Source organism: Artibeus jamaicensis, unplaced genomic scaffold (genome assembly GCF_021234435.1).
Source record: "Artibeus jamaicensis isolate MK-2021 breed Jamaican fruit bat unplaced genomic scaffold, CSHL_Jam_final scaffold_474, whole genome shotgun sequence".
Lineage (NCBI taxonomy): Eukaryota > Metazoa > Chordata > Mammalia > Chiroptera > Phyllostomidae > Artibeus > Artibeus jamaicensis.
In genome coordinates this window covers 7,092,925-7,111,901 of record NW_026522046.1, presented here as the reverse complement: position 1 = coordinate 7,111,901, position 18,977 = coordinate 7,092,925, and the positions used below count along the sequence as shown (strand labels likewise).

At 45.2% G+C, this 18,977-nt stretch overlaps 2 protein-coding genes across 22 annotated transcripts in view; one reads left to right on the top strand and one right to left on the bottom strand.

Annotated features, from left to right (window-relative positions):
- MCF2L2 (MCF.2 cell line derived transforming sequence-like 2) overlaps nucleotides 1-18,977 on the bottom strand; it is a 211,617-nt gene that overhangs the window by 68,494 nt on the left and 124,146 nt on the right. The window lies entirely within an intron of this gene.
- B3GNT5 (UDP-GlcNAc:betaGal beta-1,3-N-acetylglucosaminyltransferase 5) lies at nucleotides 1,302-18,369 on the top strand. 14 transcript variants are annotated; one of them, XM_053657615.1, is made up of 5 exons: nucleotides 1,302-1,604; nucleotides 5,558-5,656; nucleotides 7,940-8,008; nucleotides 11,505-11,528; nucleotides 14,259-18,369. In XM_053657615.1, exon 5 carries the CDS (start codon nucleotides 14,561-14,563, stop codon nucleotides 15,704-15,706), a length of 1,146 nt encoding a protein of 381 aa, XP_053513590.1. In that variant the 5' UTR covers nucleotides 1,302-1,604; nucleotides 5,558-5,656; nucleotides 7,940-8,008; nucleotides 11,505-11,528; nucleotides 14,259-14,560; the 3' UTR covers nucleotides 15,707-18,369. The 14 variants fall into 14 exon arrangements, with proteins under 14 accessions (XP_053513590.1, XP_037010803.2, XP_053513593.1 ...); XM_053657622.1 differs by lacking the exons at nucleotides 1,302-1,604; nucleotides 5,558-5,656 and adding exons at nucleotides 1,630-2,342; nucleotides 5,715-5,742 and having other exon boundaries at nucleotides 14,259-14,559; XM_037154908.2 differs by lacking the exon at nucleotides 5,558-5,656.

Below are 18,977 nucleotides of genomic sequence, written 5' to 3'. Positions count from 1 at the left end.
GCCACCATCCAATCCTATTTCCAGGTAATGCCACACTTTTCACACACTTCCTGCCAGTAAAAGAAACAGTGCTGGGACTGCTCCCAGGTGAGCACAGGAGGCCGAGCCCTGCTGCTCCCTCCGTGTGGTGTGCGTGGGGGCGCCCCCGGGGCCGGCGTCTGGGGCTGCTCTGTTCCTCCTCCCAACAAAAGCCGCTCATCCTGTCACCAACCTCCTAACTTACGTTTGAGATCATCTAGATCTGTCTGGAGTGTATTTCCAGGTAGGGTGGTGTGGATATGTGATTTTCATGTGTATGTCAATGTTCTGTTCACTCTGTATGTCTTGTGGGTACAATCCTATATGTTTGTGCATGTGGAATACTCTTATACTGACACATGACCTATGGGGGCATAGCTCCAAATGCCCTGAAAGGAATATCATGGTAATGAAATTTTCCCACGTAAATGCAACATGCAGATATGATAGCTGCAGGGAATGCACATGTGATGACTGCCAGGATTTTATTTTGCATAGGGAGAAGGCAGGTGATTTGCGCTGCACTAACAGTGAATTGGCTTACTCACGGGTCACCGTCAGGGACACCCTTAAAAGTCCCACATACAAGTATTTCTGTCTGTGGTCTGACATGCACATGACAGTACAGTGTCTGAGTGAATAATAGCCTCGCTGAGTCATCCTTTCTACAGGTAATGTCTGAAAAGAATGGTATGGTTCAGCCCTGGCCGGTACTCATGGGTTAGAATGTCATCCCCATTCGCCAAGGGTGTGGTTCCATTCCCGTGGGGTCAGGGCAGTTAAAGAAAGCAGTTACAAACATCCTGAAAATCTAGTTTGAAATAACAAGTACAATATTGTAATCATAATTTCAAACTCTGATTCAGTAACCTAGTTTTAACATATTACCTGTCTTATTCCTTTTACAGTAAGACACACAAAACCTTTGTTTTCTGTTATGTCCTGAAATATGTACAATGACAAAATCATTCAAAATATTGCCCGTATTAAATGATAATGTTTGTTCTATAAGAAAGGCCAGAACAACATTTGGGGAATAGGAAATCAAACCCATAAAGGATTTAGTTACCCTTCCCTTCAGAAGAAATTTACATTCTCTTGATTTTGTCTAGTGATGTGCATTATAAGTACATTGGGCAGGGAAAATAGCTCAAAGAGGACATTCCTGTGGATTCCGGCTCACGTTGATCATCTGCGTATACGATCTCAATTAACTAAAGAGGAGTGTGGGAGCACTTCCTGGAGTTACCATGCACCCATGAGAACTGCATCGGGTAGGACCCATCCTCACCAACATGCCAGGTTGGTGGCGAAGGGGCCGGCCAGGCTGGGCTTTGGCGAGGACGCCAAGAGGTGCAGGAAACTCGCGCTGGCAGCGCCCTGGGGAGGCTCCCGGCCGCGCCCCCACCCTCGCCCAAGCCCCTGATTGGGCCCGCCCTTATCTGCCCACTCCAGCCCGCTCCCGCGGGGAGAGCGAGCCACATCCAGCGCTGACTGCCCGGTCCTCGCCCAAGACCAAGATGAAGTGGGCACGTTTTGTTCTTGAGACCTCCGATTTGGGAGTTTAAGGAGCTGTGCTTGGACTGGTGAGTTTTGCTGTAAACTGTCTTTGAAATTAAACTGGGCTCGAAGGTATAATCGTTGGGGGGCGGGGTGGTTCGTCTTCCCCGTTGCATTTTAAAACTAACTGCCGCAGTGAAGTTTTGTGTACTGTAAATTAGTTTCCGTCCTTGGTCATTTCTGCCCCCAGAAGCTCACCGATTAAGTGGCGTGACAAGAGCTGTTGGTAATCAAAACTAGCCTGCTCTTAGAACTCTTAACTCTGAAGAGGAAAGTAAAATGATGAGGGAACTGCAACTCGGTCACAACTTACCTCCCTTAGATGAGGAGCTGTCGCTTGTTCTGAACGAGTGGGGTATTCTGTCCCCTAATGAAAAGTGTACCGAGACCAGTTGTTTCTTATGTAATTAGTAAGTGGTCGACAGTACGATTTAAAAGTTCCCCTGCAGCCGACCGCATCCTAAATGGGCCCGGCCCCGGGGTGGCAGTGCAGTCTTCTCTTCCGGATCGCCGCCTGGGGGGCGCTCTAGCGCGCCTCCGCGGTGGAGTCGCAACTTTCCCGATGGGTCGTTCTTTGTGCGGGGACGCGCGGCCCGCGGCCGGTCGGCGCTCAGGTCCCAGGCCGCCCGGCCCCCGCCCCTCCCCTGCCGCCCGGCCTCCCCGCTGGAGCTGCACAGGACTTGGGAAAAGAGACGCAAGTCCTCTGCCCGCGGTGCACCCAGCGTGGTCTCTTAGGGCCGCGAGGGGGAGAGAGTCGCGAGGAGGTGAGGTCACGCTGGTTCGCGAGCGGGGGCTCCGGGACTGCAGGTCTGAACGCGCGCTGGGCAGGCCAGCGCGGTTCCGCTCCGGGAAGGCGGGGCGGCCCGACCCGACGCCGGGCCCCAAGGCGGGCCTCCCGGAGCGCGGCGGGGAGGGAGGCGGGTTTCCTCCCGCAGCGCCTTTGTTAGCGCTGGCTGGGGGGCGGGCGCCGACGGCCGCGACCCCCGGGCCGAGCCGCCCCCCGGGTGCAGCAGGTAGGCTAGGGGGCGGGGGTGGGGTCAGGGCTCCACTGGGGGCCTGGCGGTTTCCCAGGGTCTGGCGGGTTCCCCGCCCAGGGAGCTCCTGCCAGCCGGCTGCTGCACCGCGATGCCGAGACCCGCCCGAGCGCGGGAGACCCGAGGCCTCGGTTTCCGGCCGGGGCGCCCCGCAGCCTCGCTGCCCCAAGGCTGCAGGGATGGATCGGGTAGAAAGCCTGCATTGTGGGGGACATTAGGAACCGCCAGACTGGGAAAGCTGTCGGCGAGTTACTGGGTGCGGAATGGAGACAAGGAAGTGGGCAGGCAGGGGGAATTGGGAAAGGAGACCTCGTCGGAGCGGGAAGTTCTCTGCCATTCTTTTTCTTTCTTGACTCTGCGGAATCTTACTTTGCATCCCAAAGTGACAGTGAGGCACTTACTCAAATACTATATGGTTGAAAGTGGCACCGACTCTGACTACACATCTTACATTTTTTATTTCCCAGGGTTGGTTTTCATGGGTTGTGGGTCATGTTGAAGGGACACCTATGTTGAAACGACAGTGGCGGGTGGTGGCTTATAGCTCCTATTTAGGGTAATTCTCTGATGAAAGTACAGCCACTGGAATTGGATTTGTTCCTCTGTGCCTTTATTTTGGGAAACTTTGCCTGGTCTCCATGGGTGAAGGAGAGGGACGTGAGAAGCTGAAACTGACCCAGAAAAGGACGACTGAAGGTAGTTGTATTAAGTAGTGGCGCTGAAAAGATCCCATCCTGAACTTTCTGGAAGGGGGACTAGTGATTAGCAGCTAAGGGTTTAACTTTCTCAAAAGGAACTTATGGTAGATATTATATCTTGTTACAGGGGAGGTAGTGCTTCTTTTGGGGGGTCAACTCTTTTATTTTAAAGCAAGATCCATTCAATACCTGAAATATTTCCTTTATATACTTAAAATGACCCTCTGCCTCCTCCTTCTCTCTCCCTTCCTGCCCCCTGTCCCAGAGGCACTCTCCATGAGTTTCTATTAAGCACCTTCTGAGGATGAGGCTGACTCAGCCTAACCCACCTGAGTCCTCCAGGGGCTTACCCGGACACCTCACCCCTGTATATGGGGATGAGTGTTATGAGAGGTCAAGTTCAAGCTGAAGCTCAGAGAAAGTGTTCCTGGGGGAATGAGAAGTGAGGGATGATTAGGAAGCAAAAATGATATTGCACATAAGTACTTTGCCCCCCTCCAAGCCCTCAAAAAGTGAAGAGTTTTCAAAATAAAGTTTAGGCTATAGCAAATAAAAATATCACTTTATGTTTCACCACAGTGGAAATCAGATTTCCCTTTGATAAAAGACTGATTCAAATGCTGTGATTGTAGGAAAAGAAAATAACTTTCTAATTCTCAAATATAGAACAGCTTGGATCATAACTCATGGGTTTTTAAATGGGTCATCTTTTAAAATGGGTCACTTTGGCTAGAATCATTGCACTTGGTGACTTTCAAATTTGTAAAAGGAGAGTTCTCTCTGAGGATCAGCTGCACGAGACTGTGCAGACGAACAAAACAGGATGTGGTGGTGGTAGAAAGAAACTGGAAGAAATTCAGAAGGAAATTGTCTCTTCTCAAAGTAACAAAATGTGTCCTACCTTTTTGGGATTTTGTATATGCTCAGTTCAATAGGACCAAGCTTCGTATTTGATGTCATATTATACCTTTTGGGGCGGTAATATTTCTTTTTTTAAAAGACTTTATTTATTTATCTTTAGAGGGGAAGGGGAGGAGAGAGGGAGAGAAACATCAATGTGTTGTTGCCTCTCATGCGTCCCCTGCTGGGAACCGGCCTGCAACCCAGGCATGGGCCCTGACTGGGAATCGAACCTCGATTCTCTGTTTTGCAGGCCCACACTCAATCCACTGAGCTACACCAGCCAGGGCTGGGGCAGTAATATTTCCATAGCCATTATTTTATTCTGTTGTTAGAATGAATACTCTTATGAGGAGATGCATGTCTTGCATCCATGTTCCAGAAATCTAGGCACAGCACATTGTTACAAGAACTCTGCCATTTGACATGGAATGTCTGCTAGCAAAGATGTAGCTAGAACAGTGTCAATCTAGACGATCACGGTATGCATCTATGTAGGAGGTGTAAGAATCTTTATGTTTAAAGACAAGAAAGTTGTTGATCTAGTGAGATGATCACACTTTGAATAAACGTGATTTTTTTTTAACAGTTTAATGCTGAAAATTCAGAGGCTGGCTTTGATCTCTAGTTTTCTATAGAAGGGAATGTTATACCAGGTCTGTAGGTAATCAGCTTCCAAGTTAAAAAACTATTACACAACTTAAGATCCACCTAAGATTTCATAGTCTGTCTTTTATTCCTTTCTTCCAGTTCTTTCTACAACTTTCTGATAATAGTTCTCTAGACAAAATAAGCTAAAAGGTTGACCGAACTCAGGTTTTCTTCATAACTCACAGGATCTTGCAACCTTTGGTCTTGTCATCATTATTGAAAAGTATTTTTAAGTGCTTGTGGGAATGACACTGTTATTCCCCGTCAGGGACAATGGGAGACCATGTTCTGTCACTTAGTAGTAATATGTGTTTGGAAAGTGGGAAGTGGCCCTTAGCAGTCAGATCAGTGTTTAAAAAAACTCGTATCTAATGAATATTTTTTGAGAAGATTATTGAGCGTATAGCTCATCATTTTGAAAGGAAAATAATCCCTGAAGACTATCAGCCATCTGCTGTCTAAACCATCTTGGTAAAGATGCATGAACAATGTCTAGAGAAAGGAATTTAGTGTATACTGAACACCTGATCTGTACCATACTTTGTCAGTAGATTATCTCAAATGATCCTTAGGAAACACTGTGATGTGTGGTTTAGAAACAAGCTCAGGAGAGCAGTAAATGGAAGTACCAGAATATAAATCTACTTTTGTTCATTTTCTAAAACTCTTGGTTGTTGACTCTCTTGCCTGCTTTAGTTCGGTTCTGGGCTGCACTGGTCACTTGCTCTGGTAAAGGATCTGCCCTGGAAACATCGCCGAGGCCTTGCCAGCACCCTTCCTGCGGCCTGTCACACAGTACGTGAGAAAATAATATGTGCTGAACTAACTGAACATATGCATTACTTATTTCCAGGGCTGCCCAGCAGAATGCCTGGAGCAGGGTAGGTGTTTAATAAATGGTAGTTAACTTATTATAATAAACATTGATTTAATGAGACAGAACTATATCATATGTACCTAATGTTTTACACCATTATTTACTGAGTGAACCCTCAATCAAACGTTGTTTCCAAGTATAATGCTCAGAATAGGACATATGAACTGCCGTTGGATGACAGGCTTATGTGTATAGCTTATATAACAGATTTATGCTGGGTTAGACCGTCAACTTATTTCTAAATCACTATTTTTCTTCTCATAATTGGACCTCAGCTCTGTATGACTCTTCTTCCTTCATTTCATCTGTTACTTATTCATCAAATACTTGCTTAAAACATGTCCTCTGAGCCCTGTGCTTTTTCTCTCCTCTCATTCCTTCCTTCTCACCTCTTCGTTTTTAACCCCCTTTGCCACTCTGGCTCTTCTCCCTTAAATCCCCTAATCATCTTTGTGGAGGAAGGACTTTATGCACCCAAAGGACACAGACTCACAAGGCCACTTTGCCCATTGCCTAGTGTTACTGGGATCAAGAAAAGGAACCAGGGAAAATGGAGATGGAGGGTTAGGAAAGGTTATGTTGCAAAGAAAATGAGAGTAAGCTCTGATAATACATGCAGGTAGCAGGTAGCAAAACACAAGTGACTCCAAACTTCAGACAGTGAGGGAATTCTTTGTCTTCCTGGGCCGCTTCCCCTGGCCCTGCCCCACCTGCTCCCTGCCCTCTCACCCTGATGGGAGCTCCAAGGGGGGAGCTGGGCCAGCACAGGGAAGGAGGGGCAGGCGAGGAGCTCCGGACCTGGACCTATGCTGGAGTTTATGGGGCTGCCAGGGTGTCTGAATTTGTGGAGGTTATGTGGTGAACCCCATGCCTCTGTACCTCAGTTTCTTCTGCAAAATGGGGCGACCTCTTCTCCCTCAGAGGTTGCTGTGAGGTGCACAGAGTGGTGACTACACATGTAAAGCCGGTGCTGTGCAGGGAACACGCTGGTGTCAGTGACTTGCTGGAGCAGGTGAAAGAAGTTTGCTTCTTAAGAAGGCAAGAAAAAAACTGCCAAGAATTGTATCTAAAAGGGCAAGCAGCCCTGTCAACCCAAACAACTGTGCTCAAGATTGAATACAGAGGGCCAAGCTTAGAAAAGCAAATGTTTGACCTTTATGGGGCCTGCTTTATAGTACTGCTTTTTCTGTTTGTTTCAGATTCTGTATACTCATTTTTGTTACTGGAGATTTTTAATGACTTTTAATATAGCTCCTGAAATACAATAACACATACTCTATGGTCCTGTGTCACCAGTTTCCTTAGCACCTGTCTTTACTTAGGAGCTGTCTTTGTTTGTTCATTTGGTATTTCCCTGCCTTTATTTTTCCCGTAACCAGCAAACAAAAACTGACACCTTTGTTTAACTTACAAAGAAACATATAACTTAATGTATTCGATATATGGGTGAGGTGCTTGTTACAGGATTTATATCGTTGGCTTTCATAACCCAGCTTTGCTTTCGTCCCCCATCTGTGCTTGCTGTGTTGGAATATAAAGCATTTAGACTAACACTGAATCAAGAACTAACTCTTAAAATGTATTCTTTGTGGAGGGATGACAACCCCGAATGACTTCTAATCTTTGCCCATGGCTTAAGCAAAAATTGCGCAGCTAGTCACAGCCACAGCACACCTAACATTAGCTGTTGAGTAGGATTTTTCCCTCTTTACGTGCCTCATATTGAAAACACTCAATTTGATTAAAGAATAAATTGCCCTGACTGGTATGGCTTAGTTGGTTGGGTGTTGTCCCCCAAAGTGAAAGGTCGCTGGTCTGATTCCTGTTCAGGGCGCATGTTTGGGTTGCAGGTTTGGTTCCCCATTGGGGTGGGTACAAGCGGCAGCTGAAAAAATGTTTTTCTATCACACTGATGTTTCTCTCCCTGTCTGTCTCCCTCCCTTCCCCTCTTTCTAAAAATAAATAAAATGTTTAAAAAAAGAATACAGTAAACTTGAAAGAATTTGTGAGCTGTGAATTCAAATTTCAGGTTGCTTCCTTCCTCCTTGAGCAAGTAAAACAGGCAAATAGTATTAAACAAACGAGTTGTGTTTCTCTGCACCAATTACCACAACTCGTTTACTAAGAAAAATCTATGAAAATCAAATTATAGCCTTTTCAGTAAATTTAGAGCTTTTTATTCCTGATTTATTTTAACACAGCGGTTTGATTCCTGAGGACTGGCCCCAGCTGTCTGTGCTCAACAGGGAGCAGAAGAGCAGACAAGACAGGTAAAAATTCTTGGAATGTACAGCACTATGTAAGATAGAGATGGGACCGAATATGTTATGCCCAGACACGAAACGAAAATTGTGTTCCACTTAGGACTTTGTTGTAACAGACATAGAGTACCGACTCTTTGTTTTTCAGTTGTGACTTAGAGCATCGTTAGTTTATGATCATACTTTTATCACTTTTCAATGCTGTGCCCCGAATGAGCGCCTCACTTGCCTGGCCGCAGTCCCGGCCCTGACCTTCGGTGTGCCTTAGAGAGGGAGTGGACGGGGTCGGCGAGCCTGGGAAGTCCGTGGCACACGTGGGGACGAGAAGCTGACAATGCATGAGGTCTTTCCTTTCTCTATGAGGCAGGAAGTAAACGCATCAGCTAAGAGTGAGGAGGACAGGCCTTGGGGGCAGGGGAAGCCCTAGCATGGCCAGTGAAGAGACTGGGAGAGGAAGAAGGTCCAAGTGAAGGACAGCCACACAGCATGTGCTCTGCCCGCAGCTAGAGATTTCCATGTGCAGTGAGGCTGCCTGCCTGGTGGGTCCCACGCCTCTGCAGCAGCCTGGCAGGTGTGGAAGGAGCAGAGAAGACGGGAGTGATCTGGGTTTGTTGGGTGGAAGGACAGGAACCGAGAGAGCATGGCAAAGGTGCCAGGTGGTCCTCATCTTAGAGAGGGAGGTGGGTAAGAAGAAAGGTCAGGAGTTCGCAGGGTGGGGTGAGGGGGTTACAGGGCAGGCAGGGGTGGGCAGAGTGTTCTAAATGAATATACAGAGGGTGTGGTCGGAGAGTCAGTGTGCTGGAGAGTGAGTGGGCTGGAATTCAGAGGGAATGGAGTTCCAAGTGAAGCCACACAAAGGACTTTCTTGCTGATAAGCTGTCTTGTGTGTAGTGAAGGAAATGTGAGCACAGTGCTACACACATCATGAAATAAGGTTCCTTACCTTCTGAGTGTCTTTATGCTCAGAGTGCCCGTCGCATCTGCAGTCCCATCTGCCTCCATCTCATCACCTGCTGGACGTCCCCACCCAGCACCTCACACTCAACCCAGTCGGAAACCAAACCTGTTCCCCTGACACTTCACCTCAGGAAACCCGTGTTCCCTCCTCTGTCAGCGGTGCTTCAAAGTGGACCCCTCTCCTCCTCCTTAAGCCCCACCCCAGATCGCTCATCACATCCTGCTGGGTTTCTGTTTTTCTTCAGAGAGTCTTCTTCCTTCCTTCCTTCTCTCCCCACCCCCACCTCCCAGACTAGGCCCTCCTCACCTCATCTGCAGCAACAAGAGGCCCTGATAGAAACGGGGTCCTGATCCCCAGCCGTCTGCATCCATCCTGCCTGTGATCCCTTTTGCATAAAGCTTCATTCATAGTGACAAGGAAGTTATCATTAAAAATGAAAACGTGGACTCCTGTGAGTTCCTGCAGCCCCCGGCTGGTGGAGGAACACTCTGGTTCCTCCACCTTATGGTCAAGGTGCCCACGAGCCGCTTCCCTGCTCTCAGACACGTGCCTGGTCCTCAGGTGTCGCCCCCACTGCCACTCTTTCCCTTCTGGCCTCCACCAGACTGCCTCTCTTCCCACAACCACTCGAAGCCCACCCATCCTCAGGCCCTCCTGCTCCAACAGTTTCTGCTGTCTGCTCCCAGGGACACTCTTTCCACGCCTGGAGCTGGTACTGCCCAAATCAGCGCTGATACCATCTGTCCCTGCTGTGTCACCTGTGGGAACAGTGTCTGCTTATGGGCACCAGGAGTCTCATCCCGAACGGGCCATAGATGCCCGCCCACTGGAGACTGTCAGACACCACTTCGCGACTCCCACTATGCCCGGGGCAACCCATTCCATGGCCCATGTCAGACACGTGCAGGAGTTATGGAAACGCTGGGCACTGAAATTGTTTAACTTGAACTTAACACTGCAGACCTCACCATCTTGACTAAAACTTCAACATTTGTAGCATCTTTGCCTGCTATTTTAGGATCACATATGTGGACTCAACAAAGAAATGAGTGGACCACACGTGTGGAGTGCAAAAAGGAAGAGTCAGGGGTCACCTAGGGAAATGTGTGGCCTCTGTGAGCACTAACTCGTTTTTCCAGAAAAGCTGGAAGCGCCCCGGGAAGCGCTTCGGGAAGAAGCAACATTGAGTGACTGAGGGCACTTGGCTCTCATCTTTTCCGACTTTCCTACTTCTGCTCTTTCCTCTTATGAGTTAAGGATATCCGTTCCTTCTCAGTCCCCATGGAGCAAGCCCAAGTCATGTTCCAAATATTTGCATATTTTTCTTTAAGTAGTTCTCTGTCCTGTTCTCTCCCCGTCTTTCCTGTTTTCCCATCTCCAGCAGGCTCTGAGTCATCTGTAATTTCTATGACATTAACAAGACGCTGACATTCACTCCGATCTGTAGATGAAGTCACCAAATCAGAGTGCAGTGAGGGGTGCCTGAGGTCACACAATAAATCCGGCCCCCAGGGGGGTAGCCCTGGAGTGTCCAGCCTGTTGACTGGTCATTGATCAGAGCTGCAGGCTCACAAAGGAAGCTGCACCCACAGCATTCTGCTGTGGACATGCTGAGCTTTGCAAGCATTGTTGGGATGGCTTTGTTTCCTGCGAGGCCCAGCATTTTCTTTCTCCAGGTCGGGCAGGTCTACGGGCTTCTGCCCAGTCCCCTCCCCAACACTTGGAATAGAGAAGCTAGAAGATGTGCTTTTGAGAAGCTGTAAGACTGCGAATCAGAAAGTGGGCATCAGTGGACTGTGTGTGGGCTCCATTAGCAAAGCCAGAGTTGGGGGCAACGTTTAGTTTTAATTAATGAATTTAGATCACAGAGATGCTTTTGGTTTTGGTTGATAAAGGCCACCTAGGACTATGTTCCATTTGGAGGAGTTCAGGTATTCTTTTGTTATAAAGGAGAAGGTGGGTACTATAAAAGAGTGGTTTACCTCCCCCCCCCCCAATCAAATCTTCATTCATCTGGTCAGTCCTACCCCTGGAGTTTAGTTCTGATCAATGTAAATGGTGGGTATACAATTCAAGCTACTGCAGGTGACAAAACCTTGTTTCAGAGCTTTACCTGCTGTAAAGCAAAATAAGTAGCATGTGGGTTGTTGGCTTCTTGTCAGGTTCTTTGTCATTTTTCAGAAGACTGTTCTGACTCTTTGAGGTCGATTGGGAACAGTTGAAGGGAATATAGGAAAGTAATGTAAATATATAGATATGTCATGGGGTGAGATGGGGGCATAAAATAAGTGTTATGGGCTGGCTGCTAGGTTATAGTCATGTTAGTGGCCGCAACACCCCAACCCCATTCATTGGAGAGCTACTGGGGCCTCTGTGAGTTTAGTGTATGTGTGGGGGCCGAGGAGTTAGGCTTGTGGGCTGATTGTCTCACGAGAAGGTCAGTCTTGTAAAGAACTGTGAATGGGTGCCAAGCACAGCTGCTCAAAAATTGGAAGCTATTTTTGCCTGTGGCTCCAAGGGTTACCCTCCCCTTTGTTTCCTTTCCAGGGTCTGTTGGAATAGAAGCTGCAGGTTAGTTTCAACTGAGAATTTTCTCAGAATTCTTAAAGACATGCTGTCTTAAAAATCTGCCATTAAGGATTCTGTTGCTCTGTGTTGTGTCCGGTTCCTCCGATGCGTCCGGTGCAGGAGGCAGAGGGGATTTCTGCCGTCAGAGGTGGGCCCTTACGTAAGTGAGCACTGAGAAGACTGAGAGGAAGTCTTCCCACGCCTCCACCAATGAAAATGATTCTGCGAAGTGTAGGCAGATGCCAGCCCTAGACACTGATGTTTCCCACTATCTTTCTCGTCGTACTAGAGCATTCTGTCTGTCACCCGCCACACCAAGGTGGAAATGACTGGTAACTGATCTATCCCTTATAGTAGTCTTTCTCACCTTTTTGATGGTGAAGCACAATGACAATGCATTTGACATTATAACCCTGAAGGTACTACATTCAGCATGCTCTGCCAGTCTCTCTATTCTCTTCCTCACTTTCCTTTTTTAATTCCAGTTGTGACTTCCTACCTGGAACCAGCCATGTTAAAATCTGTGCCCTAGGGGATAAGATGTCCAGTGCTGATTATCTTTGGAAGAAGTCTCAGTGGGGCTTGGCTCTCAGCCCTGGTTCTCCTTGAACTTCTGTATGCCTGGCCTTTGTAGTAGTCACTCTAACATGTGGTAATCTTGGGGGTGGGAAGTACAGCTGGAGGCAAAAGGCTCGAAGTCTGAAGGAAGCCCCAAGGTTAGGAGGACACTGTAGGGCACTCAGTGAGTGTGTGCATTTGGTTTCCTATTGGATGCAAAGGGTAGGGGACTTGAGGATGAGGTCTTTGGGCACATAAATGGGGCCTCTGCCCTGAGTCTTGGGATGGGGGCTCAGCTACTCAGCCAACATTGATTTTGTGGAGTTTGCATCGTCCTTTCTATGCCAATCTGCTGATAGCCCAGGAGACTGATGTGTCACCCCGGAGGGGAGAGCCTACTTCCTCAGGCTGAAGGATGTGGCTTAGTTGTGGTAAGCGCTGGAAACAGAATCCTTCAGGGAGGCAGGTGCCATCTCCTAGTTACAGAAGGAGAAGGATATGACTGGCTAGGCATCCTAACCCATAGTTCTTCCCAAGTGACTAGCTGTTGATTGAAAGGTGGCTCCACCCCCAAGCATGGTTTTTTGTACCAACGTCCCAAGAGTGCCTACTAGGTGCCTGTACTAACTTGGGTGCTAAGGGTAGGCTCTCTACAACACCATGTCTTGCATCAAGGAGTTTACAGTGTAATTGGGGGCAGCAGCCTCAGTACAGGAAGATAGGTATAAGAAGGTACTGGTAACGCAGATAAGAAACATCTTTGGCAAGGGATGGCCCCAATTCAGACTTCTCAGAGACAGACATAGAACTCATTCAGGATTAGTAGACTTCTTATCGGCAAGGGGAGGAGGCCACAGGACTGCTGGTGGAAAGGCTAGCATGTGTGTGTGAAGTGACAAGTGTTGCTGAGCTTTCCGCCAGTAATTTGGTATTGTTGTGGAGAGCATCTGAAGGGGTGTAAGGAGCTCAGTTCGTCTCATGGCTAGATCTGAGCTTTAGGAAGGCGCTGTGACTGGAGAGTAGAGGAGGGCTTGGCCAGGGGTCCTTAGGTCTACTGCCCAGATCGGGATGAGAAGTGATGCTGGCGTGAGAGGTGAAGAGAGGTTTAGAAAAAGCAATTCACAGGATTAAATAACTGGATATGGAATGGAGGAAAAGGAAGACTTTCAGATTTCTGACAGATACATGAGATATAATGCATATAAATAAGGAGAAAATGGATTTGGTGGGCTTTAGTGGGGAGGACAGTAGAATGGGTTAGAAATGGCAGCGGCGCACCTGTTTGTCAGGTAAATGATCTCTCTGCCTCTCTCCCTTTATCTATGTATAGTCCCATTTAATGTACATAACGACTTTGAGTTCAGCGGTGTTACCCCACTGTTTCAGGCTCTGGGGTTAGATGCACGACGCAGAGCCACAGACAGCAGGTGCCTGAGCGTGCACTGGTGTCCACATCTCCAGACTGCAAGGATGGCAGGTTTTGGCTCTAATTCTACAGCTTCCTAGTTTTGAATATGTTAAATTCAAAGTATCAAATATTGATGTAAAGAAAGAACATGACTATATAGATTTGGAGCTCACACAGTCATTTGGGTTGGAGAGAGTTTGGACTGTGCTTTCGAGAAGCATATCTCCGCTCCTTGATTTTGAACCTGGATTTTAAAATGAAAGCCTTACTCTAATTCCTGCTTTGCCTGGGGCAAGTGTTATTGGATCTTTACTATCATGAACTTTTCATCATTCATCTGTTTGGCCTTGAACTGTATAGCTGTTCTCATCCTGACTGTATTTCAAATCAATATAGTCATGGATAGACCCATCTGAAGGATTTGAACTTTACATGCATAAGATGATAGCCGTTGGAGGGCTTTTTTTTTAAAGATTGAGAAGGGAAAAGATCTCTGTATTCTGCACTTGATCTTAGCCAAAAGGCCGAGAAGCGGTGAGATCTCTGTATTCTGAATAGGAAAACAGTAGAGAGTTCTCCTTTCACTTGTCCTCTGCTCCCCTAAAGTGCAGACAGCTGTGCGCCCCTCTGACTGCTAGCTTCCCCATCTCCTTTTGTCCAGGGCCGTCCGTCACATCTAGTTTATAAGGCGTTAAGAGTAGTTTATTTGTTTTTGGTAACCCATTAATCCATTCACACGTCACCTTTTCTTGTCCTAACTCCAATAGGTCACACTTAACCTTCACAAAAGGAAGTCCACAGAGTGTCTGCACGGAGCCAGCCACCCAGCTCAGTGAAGGATGCCAGGGTGGGGACGTTTGGCTGTGCCCGGGTCCTCGTTCTACAGTGTGTTCGATTCTTGTGCAATCTCAGCAAAAACGGTATCAAAAGAAAATATTTTGTGAAATAAGAAGCTCGTTTGATGTTTTTAATGACCAACCTATCTTAAGATGGACATCTGTTCCATAGAATGTGAAGTTCCATGGTCTCGAAAAAGCAAATGCCTGTTTAACACTGATTCTAAATAAACATGGACATCAGAATGTTTGTTAGTGGCAGAAGAGTGAAAAAATGGCATTTTCTCCAGTTATGTGCCACTTGTTTTATACTGAGCCTCATGGTGTTTTGGGAACCATTTGATAATCACATTGTGAGCCACATGAAATCCTACTCTTACCGATACCTCATAAATAGCTACGACTTTGTGAATGAGAGCCTGTCTCTTAAGCGCAGCGAGGATGGGGCTACTCGCTACCAATACTTGATTAACCATGAGGAGAAGTGTCAAGCACAAGATGTCCTCCTTTTACTGTTTGTGAAGACTGCTCCCGAAAACTACGCCCGACGCTCTGCAATCAGGAAAACGTGGGGCAATGAGAAGTATGTTCAGTCTCAACTTAATGCCAACATCAAAACTCTGTTTGCCTTAGGAGCACCTTCTAATCCACCAACAAGAGAAGAACTGCAAAGGAAACTGTTTCAGGAAGACCAAGTATACAATGATATAATTCAGCAAGACTTTGCTGATTCCTTCTATAATCTTACTCTTAAATTACTTATGCAGTTCAGTTGGGCAAATACCTTTTGTTCCCATGCCAAATTCCTTATGACTGCTGATGATGACATATTTATTCACATGCCAAATCTTATTGAATACCTCCAAAGCTTAGAACAAATTGGCGTTCAAGACTTTTGGATTGGTCGTGTTCATCGTGGTGCGCCTCCCGTTAGAGACAAACACAGCAAATACTATGTCTCCTACGAGATGTATCAGTGGCCAGCTTACCCTGACTATACTGCTGGAGCTGCCTATGTGATCTCGAATGATGTCGCTGCCAAAGTCTATGAGGCCTCGCAGACACTTAACTCGAGTCTTTACATAGATGATGTGTTCATGGGCCTCTGTGCCAATAAAATGGGGATAGTACCACAGTACCATGTGTTTTTCTCTGGGGAAGGTAAGACTCCTTATCACCCCTGCATCTACAATAAAATGATGACATCTCACGGACATGTACAAGATCTTCAGGACCTTTGGGAGGATGCCACAGACCCTAAAGTAAAAGCAATTTCAAAAGGATTTCTTCACCAGATATACTGCAGGATCATTAAAATAGTTTACCTTTGCAGGTTGACCTATGTGGACACATATCCTTGCAGGGCTGCTTTCGTTTAATAGAACTTGAATGTTACACGTTCTCACTGTCACTGAGCCAAACCTGAATGCAGAACCTTTAAATGTTCATCTCTACCCTAAGTGAAGTATGAATAGGAGAAAAAACAAAGAAATATTTTGAAAGCTCAGTCTCTCCCAAGATTTCTTGGATTCTAGGAGCATGTCCCCCACCCCACAAATTGATTTGTAGAGGTGGGGGAGAGAGCAACGTCACTGTGAGGAAACACTCTGACTGGGAATCAAACCCACAGTCTTTGGTACACAGGCTGATGCTCCAACCAACTGAGCCACCCAGCCAGGGAATGGATATTTAGGAAAGGCTTATGAAAACAAAACTAAAAAGAAGTTCAAGTTCCCAATGCCACATGTATATGTGAAGTATAGACAAGTTATTAAGAAATCTTGCTGTTAGAACAACTGCATTTGGAAAATACTAAATGTACAGGATAACATTTCAAAGAAAGGAATATATTGTTAAACTAGGTATAAAAGTCAATTTTTATTGAAGAGCACTTGATGGAAACCGTGGGGGCCGGGGAGGATTGGCAGAGGAGAAAGTACATGAATCTGGTAAAAGAAAGTCTCGTGTTCTTAGAGGAGATTTAGGAAAATGCACAGCAGGCCCTGGAATAGCCTGGTTTTGTTAGGCCTCGTTTTATAATGTTGATAAGATGCTGCTGGAACTTAACTCTTGTTTATATCAGTTAACCTACTGTAAAATTGTTTCATTATATGTTGTTTTGCAGCAGTTCCAACAACTTATTGACAATGTTTAGTGAGAACTTACTGTACATTTTCTTTCTCAACAGCCAAATCACCTATTGTTACATCCCTGAAGCTGTTTTACCTAGATGGTGCTGGAGCCATTTAAAACATATTTATGTCTTTTTTTTTTCCCAAAGTTGAATGTAAAATTAGAGAAGTCATTAGTTCTGCCCTAACTGGTACTTCACACTTTTTTTTAAGTCATTAGAAAATGACACAAAACAGGGGCAACTTGTTACCCATCAGATCTTTCTGTGGGGAGAAATCATTGCTAATTCAAATAAGCTGGTTTTAATTCAATGAATTTTTCAACTGGTTTTTAAATATTCAATATAGGTCTGTTTTTAAGATAGTTATTTGAATGTAGTTTACATAGAGGAATATAAGGCTTCAAAAAGGAAAGAAAACTTTAAAAACCTCTTTCCTCCATAATTTATAAAATAAAATTCTTAGTGTCTAAGTTATTAGAATGATTATTCAAATTAGCCCACCCTTCCCCAACAAGGTCTGTAAACCACAGTGCTTTTTGAGGTTCAGATTTTAAAATTGAGGGTATTAAACATCACATCAAAGCTATGGTATCTTTTTAAAAAGCTATTCTTTTGTTAAAATAACTATCAGGTATTTTCAGCTTTTCAATATTTCAAACTCGAAATTGGAATGAAAGGTGGAAAAGTGGCCAGAATGAGGTTTAAAGCGTTTGTAAAGCTGTGTGCTCCGTATAATCAGAGACGTGGCCGAGATCTGATAGAGTAAGTAAGGGTCGTCTGTTTGACAAGGCAGAGCAGCAATGTGACCTCGATGCCAACGAGCTTCTCTCACTACAGAAGGAACTACGTGATGTGTGCCACTAGGAGGACTGGATGAAGGCCAAAATGACAACTCCAGCGAAAGCTGTTGAACCGATTATAGAGACTTTGTCTGCAGAGGTGTCCGTTAGGGAAAACTAAGGTGTTTCTCTTATTTAATTAGATAATTATTGTTTGAAACATGGAAGATAAAACAGTTAAAAAAATTCTCAGTAAACACAGCTAGATGGTGGCATATATAATTTTTTGCAGGTAGCTCTTTAATGTTTATGGAATCAAATTTTTCTTTCAAAAATCGACGCTCATTTATATTGATTGCTCAGATAATTCAGAATTTTTAACTACTGTCAAAACTATAGTGTCAACCATTCTAGTCTGCAGTTACTTTAGGTTCAGGGTTTTTAGGTCATTACAGTTAAAATTTTCTGATGAACTTCAGAAACTGCAGAGGATAAAAGCACATTTTGACAAAGCAGATTTATAATTAATTTTTATTTGTTGATTCTTTCATAACCATTTGACTTTTGGCCATACACATATGCTGTGTATCTGTACTTGTAACTTTAAATTTCTCCTTGGATGACAACATCAGTATCTCTGGCCATCGAAATGATCTTGTTTACAGCCATACTTTGGTGAAGCAATTATTTATTTATGAGAGAGCTCTCCTCAAATGTGTTCATCTTTTTATTTCTGCTTTTAATTTAAAGGAAATATGAAAGCACTTCCTTTTGTAACAAGAAGGGTATTGCTAGATGCTTCCTTCATCACACTTAAAGTGCTGAGAAAAATATTTGTAAATACAGTAAAAGGCTTCCAACCTTTAAAAAAGGAAGATAAATCTTTGGTGCTCCAATGCAAGGCTGTCTTAAAAACCATAAACAAAGGGAAAATAGACTGTCAGCCTGAATGGTCACTCAAGCAGAAAAGATGGTTGTATGCAGTGTTATTGTTAAAAACATTTTACCTCTTAGTTGGTTTGCATCTTGTTTTTCATATTATTAATTTTATACCAAAATGTTAAATAATTATATTATTTGAATTTTGCTTATATGTTTAATTCGTGTTTTTTTTAAAATAAATCTGTGATTTACAATAACAGCTTGAAAATTGTCAGCAGATGTGTATTTTCCCAAGGGCTTTTAAACTCCTGTGTGAGCAGCATATCTTCATGTATCATAAGCTTGTTCTGTTTAAGGGCAGAGAGGCCTCTAGTACACAGTCTTAATCCTGCTGCGTTCGGACGTGCTGCTGTGCCCTGGGTAGTAGTGTGTCCTCTGCCTCAAGGAGCCACCTAAAATGCCTCTTTTGTTTGTTAAATGACTTATGTTGCAATGCCTAAGTGAGGGAATGCTCCTCGTAGACTATTTAGGAGGAAAGAATGTAACCTGTAGCCATAGTGCCTTAAGACACTATTTGAAAAGGTCATACTTTCCTTTTATTTGATGTCATGAAGTGTCTGGAAATAGATTCAAATTTAGCCCTAGTCTCGAAATGTCAGAAACGTTCTCAGGTCCTCCCACTGGATGGTTGGTGCCTCAGTAAATTTGTACGTGGTGTGTTCTCATCTCCTTCTCACCTGATTCACGCCCATTTCTTGCAATAGTATATGCTGTGATTGAGTCTGTATATATTTTTTTAAGACTTGGAAGCACCTGAATTATTTGGTTATAGTAGAACTTTTTACTTGCAAGGCA

Coding starts and splice junctions, on each gene's coding strand:
- B3GNT5 (XM_037154906.2), top strand. CDS start 14,561: ATGGACATCAGAATGTTTGTTAGTGGCAGAAGAGTGAAAAAATGGCAT.